The 7,676-nt window shown below is 61.2% G+C and overlaps 1 protein-coding gene across 1 annotated transcript in view; it reads left to right on the forward strand.

Annotated features, from left to right (window-relative positions):
* The window catches only part of DLG3 (discs, large homolog 3 (Drosophila)), an 86,922-nt gene that overhangs the window by 63,726 nt on the left and 15,520 nt on the right, over positions 1 to 7,676 (forward strand). Inside the window, exons 16-19 of the mRNA XM_009881809.1 lie at positions 265 to 379; positions 4,124 to 4,300; positions 4,912 to 4,987; positions 5,588 to 5,687. Coding sequence (XP_009880111.1) covers positions 265 to 379; positions 4,124 to 4,300; positions 4,912 to 4,987; positions 5,588 to 5,687 — 468 coding nt within the window. The remainder of the gene's footprint in view (positions 1 to 264; positions 380 to 4,123; positions 4,301 to 4,911; positions 4,988 to 5,587; positions 5,688 to 7,676) is intronic.

Here is a 7,676-nt window from a genome sequence, read left to right on the forward strand (position 1 = left end):
TGGAGGTCTCAGCAGCCCTTCCCTGAGCTGCCTGTGAGGGCCTTTGGGGTGGGGTTGGGAGCAGCCGGTGCCCTGCCTGCTCTGGATGCCCTGTCTGGGCCCCAGCAGGGTGCTGCAGCCTCTTTGGCTTCATCTTCCCTCGTGTGTGAGGATGGATGGGCTCACAGACGAGATGCCCCACAGGCATCACCTCTCTCGGCGCTTACTGGCTGCGCCCCACTCAGGGGCAGCTCCTGCCTGCACTGACCACCTCTCTCCCCGCAGAGTACAGCCGCTTTGAGTCAAAGATCCACGACCTGAGAGAGCAGATGATGAACAGCAGCATGAGCTCCGGTTCCGGCTCGCTCCGGACAAGTGAGAAGAGATCTCTCTATGTCCGGTAAGGCTCAATGCCCCCTCCCTGCCTGCCCCTGTGCTCCAGGCAGCCGGAGCCTGGTGGGATGGGTAGATCCCCATGGGATGGGATGGTTCAGGCTGGGACGGTTCAGCCTGAGCCACGCAGCACCTCTGCAGGGGGGTGTTTTGGAGGCCTGGGAAGCAAGCATGAGAGCTGTGTCAGGAAAGTGCCGCAGGGAGAGCGGTGCTTATATGCTGGTTCGCCCAGGCTGGGCGTTTGACACTCCGGTGCCTCTTCTGAGCCCTGCTCCGCTTTGGAAAGCGCTGGTGTCTCGGCAGAGCCCTGGGCAGCTGCTGGCCACTGTGGACCACTGGGAAACGGGGAAATGCCAGGCATCCAGCACTGTTTCTGCTCGAGGCAGCATTCAGGTTGCTCTCTTCAATCCATTCCCTGCTAACAGGCTCTCCCCGTCCTCCTCCTGCCATTCCTGTGGCAAGATCTGCCTGGAGGGGAGATGAGCTGTTAGGAGGATTATTGCTCTGAGCCCTCGATGCGCTTTTGGTCCAGAGCCAGGCGTGGGGCAGGCAGGGGTTAAGCAGCCATGCAGTTCTAACTGCTGCAACTCCTTCATCGCCAGGGCAGCCCCTGCTCGCTGCCTGCCTCCTGCCACCTCCTGCCTGCCACAGCGTGAGTGGGGTGACAGCTGATGAGTAATTTTAACTTGGTAATTAAAATAATCCTGGAAATCCTTGTCCTGCACAGCCTGTTGCTGGTAGAAGCAGGGAATGCTTCTCCGTCCCCATGGGAGGGGTGACAGGGGTCGAGGGTGCATCAGCCTCAGCCTGCATCTCTTACTGCGTGGCGGCTCCGTGCAGAGGGGTTTCAGGCTGTTGCTGGACCCGGTGCAAGCCCGGCCTGGCAGGAGGGGAGAGCTGCAGCTCCGGGTTCCTGCAGCTCACGCCTTCCCGTGAGGCTCTGCAGGCATCTTGCTTGATTTAGCATCTCGGGGCTCTGTGGTGGGGGTGTGCAACGAGCTGGATGCCATGTTGCATAAACATCATCTTGCTAGTCCTGTCCTCACTCCCCTGCTGTCCCATGGCCACCCTCGTGAGTGGAGCAGGGTTTAGTCTGGGTCCAGACTGAGTTGAGCCTGTGAGTCTCCTGTTCCCTGCCTTGATAAGTGCTGCGCGCATCAGGGCATGCCTGCGAGCCAGAGTGCTCCGGACTGCTTGTAGCATCTCACATCTCTCTTGACGCGTCCCTCTGCATGGCTTTGGTGGCCTCCACAGCACTGTGTCCCCTTACATACACCCAGCTGGCTTCAGGCAGGAGCTGGGCAGCGCCTTGCTGAGAGGGTGATCCCAGGGGAGAGCTTTCCCCTGTCACGGCCCTTCCCAACACATCCCGGCTCTGGCGGCAGCACACCCCGCAAACCTGCTGGCAAGAGCCGCCCGGGCTGCCCCAGCCCTTCTGGGCGGGGTTAGTTTCGAGCACAGTTTACCCGAAACCAGCCAAGCTGCTGCGCTGCGGACAGGACATCAATTACAGGACTTGCTACCTAACTGCTTGAGTCAGCCCCGTGAGGCTGCGTTGTGCCCCACATCCTGTCGACAGGGACGGAGCCGGGCACCCGAGTGGCTGCCAGAGCCATTTTGGGGGTGCTGACGCTCGCCATGTGTTTTGGAGCTGCAGCCGTGCAGCATAGGCAGGGGCGAGGCAGGTCCACACGCTGCCGCAGGGCAAAGTCCACCGGCACTGGGGCCGTGCTGGGCGGTGATGGGGGTCGGGTGGGCATTGTGCCTGGGCACCGGGAGGATGCCGTGCCGCGTCCCTGGCGCTGCTCCCCTGTCCTCCAGCCAAACCATCTGCTCTCTTGGTCGCCTGTGCCGGGGGCAGAGCCAAGTGGCCATGCTGCCGTCTGGCCTCTGCGCCCCGGGGAGGACCCGGCCACTAACATGGCCAGGGGTTGGTCTCCAGGAGCATCGCGCCTTGGGGAAGCAAATGCCTCGTGCCTCTGCTTCGCCGGTGTCCGGCCTTTGCGCGGATCCTGCTCTGCCCGCCTGGGGATGGCAGTGGCTGCTGCTGGAGGAGGCAGGGAGCCAACACGGGGCCAGCGCTGCTCTGCAGGGCAGGGGGCGGGTGTAGGCAGGGCACCCCGCAGCCTGTCGGGGTTCGGGAACCGGCCTGACCAGTTCCTGGGGGCCTTGGCTCGGCACTGGCCTTGCAGGGGCCTGCTGGCCGCGCATCAGCCTTATCTTTTGGCCAGGAGCTGCCTGTGAGGGCTGCTTGCCTCTGGCCAAAGCGTGCTGGGGTGACTGCACTTGGGTGCGGAGGGAACCCAGCACGAGAGGTGCCTGAGCAAGCTGGGAACGGGGGAGCGGGCTGGTGGCTGGGTGTACTGGGACACGTAGGGCTGCACTGGGTCTTGTCCCAAAGAGCCCTCCTCGAGCTACGGGGCAGCCTGTTCGTCATCGGCTGCCTTAGCCCAGTCCCAAGTGACTCGAAAGGTTTCGTGACCCGCTGCTCCCCTGGCAGCACCGAAGCAGGGATCTGGCTGGAGGAGTGTCCTCCCGGCTCTGCTGCTCCATGGGGAGCTGCCACCCCCTCCCTCAGCCCTCCCATTTCACCCTGTGCTTTCAGACGTGCTTTCAGGCCCCCTTAGGAGTCCCTGCGGCGGAAGCAGGTAATGAGCAGGGCTGAGCGCGTCTCTCCCGCTGGAGGAAGGCTCGTTAGGGCCAGGATTAAACCAGCAGGCAGCCAGTGTTTGTGGTGCCTGCGCTGGTGTCGGGCGGGGGGGCGAGCAGGGCCCATGTCCCAGGAGCAAACATGGGGCTTGTGCTGCCAGCAGCGGGGCTTTTAGGGACCATTCCCTTGGTTTGGTTTGTTGCAAAGTGGATACGTCAAAGCAGACGCGGTTTGAGACCTGACATTAGTAGAATGAGTTGCACGTGAGGCCACCGAGAGCAGCTTGTGGGTATGGGCTGCAGTGCTGCGTACGATGAAATGTGCACAGGAAGGGTATTAGTGCTCCTCTAGTTTAAAAAAAAAAAAAAAAAAAGGGGGGGGGGGAACCCACAATAATCTTTTCTGTAGCTAGTTAGTTTAATATCGTAGTTAATTTTAAACTAAATAAACTGTTCTCAGGGGAAGTATTTAGGCTTCTGAAAAGGATCAGTTGTGGAAGCAGATATATATATAGAGATACATATATATATGTGTGTGTATATATATATATACACACCCCCTCAGATGCGTTCATAATTCACAGGCTGTACGTAACTAAAGCGCGTGCTCAAAGCGCCCGCGGTCTCTGCCTGTGCGGCCACCCACCCATGGGGTCTGACGTTCCCCGTCCCGCTCCTTGGCCCCGCAGCCGCTGGGGAGGGGTGGTGGGGAGCAGCTCTGCGCCCCGGCTCCCTGCTGCCCTCCTGCACACTGCTCCTTTCTTGAGGCCACGTGAGCTTAGCCTGCTCGCTAACCACAGCTGCCTTCGATGCGTCTGCGGTTTGTGTGCCTCTCGCAGCGAAGGTCAAGAGCGAGTCGGTTTGGTCCAGCGCTGTTATTTGTGCCTTGCACGTTTCAGGGCTTGTGCTGAGCCCGCTGGCAGCAGGGGTGTGCTGGTGGCCGCGCAGTGCTGCTCACCTCGGCAGGGGATTTCCCCGAAGTTTGGGTTTAAATCCTTTAAGGTATGAAGGTGGCAGTGCCCCGGCAGGTCGGCTGTGCTGCTGCCCTCACTGCCTGGCTGTGCTCAGGGAAGGCATCGCTCCTCTCTCTGCTCCTCTGCAGAGCCCTCTTTGACTACGACCGGACCCGGGACAGTTGCTTGCCCAGCCAGGGGCTCAGTTTCTCGTACGGGGACATCCTGCATGTCATCAACGCCTCCGACGATGAGTGGTGGCAAGCCAGGCTTGTCACGCCCCATGGCGAGAGTGAGCAGATCGGGGTCATCCCTAGCAAGAAAAGGTGAGCGTCCGTCAGAAAGAGCCTCCTGGAGCTCCCCTGGCTCCGTGAGCCCCGCAGTCACGGGGGTCTGCTCGGGGTGGGGCTGTCCTTGTGGTCCCAGCCCACCTGCCCCTCCCTGGCTGCGCAGCATGAGGGGCGCCCTGGTTGGAAGCTGGAGCTGCGTGCAGGTCTCCCTGGGGAGATGTTCTGCAAAGCTAGGTGAGGAGGGGAGCGCACAGCCCCCTGTGTGTCCCCATGAGCTGGAGTTAGCCAGTCTGGGGCTCTGAGTGAGCGTAGAATCACAGCAGTGACCATGGGTTGCTCCTTGTGTCCTCTGACAACCTGCCCAGCTCCCATGAGATGGGAAGCCGCAGGGAGCAGAGGAGCTGGCTGCCACTGCCTTCAGGTCTTCCCTGCTGGGAAGGATGACTTGTCCCCGCTCCTGCAGACGCTGGCCATGGCCAGACGCTGGGCAGGCGGCTCCACTTCCATCCCTCTCTGGGAAGGAGCTGCCCTTTGCCACTGGGGCCACCACCCGAGGGTGCACGAAGCCACCTGGGGAGCCAAGCAGGCAGCATGGAGGGCATGCGTATGGGACTAACAGATCTTTTTCCCCTTTAACTTCCAATCAGGGTGGAAAAGAAGGAGAGAGCACGGTTGAAAACGGTGAAGTTCCACGCCAGGACTGGCATGATTGAGTCCAACAGGGTAAGTGCCGAACTGGGGCTCAGCAGGTGCCCGGAGCCAGTAACTAGCAGGGGCAGGATGAGTCCCAGCAGGGGCAGCTCCCGGTGGGGCAGCTGCAGCAATCCCAAAGCAGAGAACAGCGCAACTGGACCTCCCCAGGCCTGCATCTGCTCGGCACGAATCCTGTGTGACTCTGCTGGGGGTGAGCAGAGCAGCCCAGGATGGTGCGAAGGCGCTGGGGAAGGAGCCCTGGTTGGAGTGGTGGGGGAGCAGAGCTCGTCACACCACAGCTTGTGGCTGGGAGCTGACTGCAGGCAGCTCATGCAGGTGAGGGTGGCCGCCCTCACCCGGGGCACTTAGCAAGCTGACAAGGAAGGGAGAACAGCCTGGCTACCGCTGCAGAGCTACCGATTGCCCCGTCAGCTTCCCGCCATCTCTACCATATGTTTTTCTCCATGCTTAATTTTTTTCCTGCATTACAGTTTTCATGTAATCTCCATGATTTCATTTGAGGGTGACTGCCCTGGCACAGCTCCTCATTGTCTCTTCATTTTTAGTTTTCCTGCACGCGTTAAACACCATTGTTTTTTCTGTCCTCCCTTCCATCTCCATGTTCTTCAGTCGATCAAAACGAAACGTAAAAAGAGTTTCCGCCTCTCTCGAAAGTTTCCATTTTACAAGAGCAAAGAGAACCTGGCCCAGGAGAGCAGCGGACAGGAACGTAAGTAGCAGCTGGCCAGAGAGGGCGAGCATGCCATCCTCAGGCCCCCTGCCTTTGGGGGAGAGATTCAGCACATTTCCATAGCCAGGGGTCCTGGTGTCTGCCCGTGTTTGGGTCTGTGCTCCAGTCATGCCAGCAGCTAGGGAGAAGCCGGAGCTTGACACGAAAGCAGCGGCTGCAGGCTGGTGCTCTTTCTCTCTCTCTCATGTTGAATGTCTTCATCCTTTCATCAACTTTACACCCGCCTGACCCCCTGCTCTGCCTCCCCCTGCTCTCCCCCTTCTGCTGCGGGCTCTGCTCCCTCCCTCCGCCTGCCAAGGGCTGCTCCCCTCCGAGCAAGGGACTGGCCGCCTCCTGCAGAGCCGCTCCTGTCCCTGTCAGGGCCAAGGGGTTGGGGTGGTCCCGGCTGTGCTCCCCATCTCCCCTAGGAGTGACTCCCAGCTACATATTCCCATCTGAGAGGCCTTCCTGTGGGTTAACCCCCTCGCTGCTGGAGGAGCTGCCCACCCGTGACTGAGGCACATCTCTGGTAGTCCGCTGCACCAGCGGGTCTGGGGGGAATCCCCATCCCCAGCTCTCACCTGGCAGCACCTGGGGGCTCCCAGCGAAGGCAGGGCATTCAGTTCACTGCCCCATATCCTGACGTGGCCAGCACTGGAGCTGCTCACCGAGCCCAGCCCTTCCTCCTTCCCGATGCTAAACTGCATCCACTCCTTTGGGAAGCATCCAGAGAGCTTCGGTCCCCACACCTCAGGGCAGAGGAGGTGGGCAAGGCGGAGCGGTGTCTCTGCCCCATACCAGCGCAGCGAGTGCGTCCCCTCCAGTGGCTCTCTTGGGTGTGATGCAGAGGCAGGAGGTTGATGCTGGGCTGCTCCAGGGGCTGCCCGCATCCCTCTGCTGCCCGTACCAGGCTGGCGCTGGCTTCCAGTGAGCCTAGCAGCCAGGTGAGGCTCTGGCCTGCGGTGAAGGTTAAATCTGTGTGTCCAGGTATCTCTCGTAGTGCGTGGACGTGGCTGGGCTCCAGTCAGCCCCGTGCTTGGAGCTGAGGGCTCGCTGGGATGCTGCTCTCAGCCAGTCCTGCAGTGCAGTGACATACGGCACGGGGATGGGGCAGGCAAGGCTCTTCGCCAGCCGGTGTCACAGACCCGCAGCTCCCTCCCTCCCTGTGCTCGGCCACCGTCATCCCAGCTTGCAGTGGGGGTTCCTTCCCCCATGTTTCCATATCCCAAGCAAGCACTGGGGCCTGGGCAGCTAACACATGCAGGTGGGGAAAAAAGTGCCCTCCTGCCGCGCGGTAGAGGACTGGCTGTGCTGCGTCTGCCCCCAGAGCGGCCGGGCTGTCCCAGGGCTGCACCCTGCCTGTACACCCCGCCAGGAGAAACGCCTCGGCCCCGCTTGCCAGCAGCTCGGGGCTGCGATTGCTCGGTGCCTGCAGATGCTGCAGTGGCCGCCCTGTCCCTCCCCAGGCCCCGGGGTGGCCCTTGGGGGCTCTTTGGCAGAGAGGATGAGTTCGGGGTGGGGGGGTCTGGCCACACAAGGCAAGATGTTGGCAATGGGCTGATGGTGTCAGGTCTGAAAACATTTAACCTCACTTGCAGTTGCAGCTCTGGGCCATTCTGCACTCCTGTCACTAATGCTGGTCTGGCTCTGTCTCCCCCATCCCTCTGACTGCCCTCTCCCGCGCTCTCTTCTCTCCCCCTCTCCCCCTTCTCGCTGTCTGTGAAATCAGGACTTCCCTGGGTTAAGTGACGATTATTATGGAGCAAAGAACCTGAGTAAGTTGAATTTTGATGCGCATCATTCACTTTCTGTCGCTGGCATGCCTGGTGGTGCCTGGGGAACGTCCGGGCTCCGGCTGGGGCGGCTGCGCTTCTCTGGGTGCGGGGAAGGAGGAGTTCCCTGGGTGCTGCTCCTCTGCTGGGGAACACCGCGTCTGCCGGGGATGGCCGCGTCTGCCAGCGGAGGCTGCTGGGCTTGAGGAGGTGCTAC

The sequence above is a fragment of the Charadrius vociferus genome, unplaced genomic scaffold, assembly GCF_000708025.1.
Source record: "Charadrius vociferus isolate BGI_N301 unplaced genomic scaffold, ASM70802v2 scaffold472, whole genome shotgun sequence".
Classification (NCBI taxonomy): Eukaryota; Metazoa; Chordata; class Aves; order Charadriiformes; family Charadriidae; genus Charadrius; species Charadrius vociferus.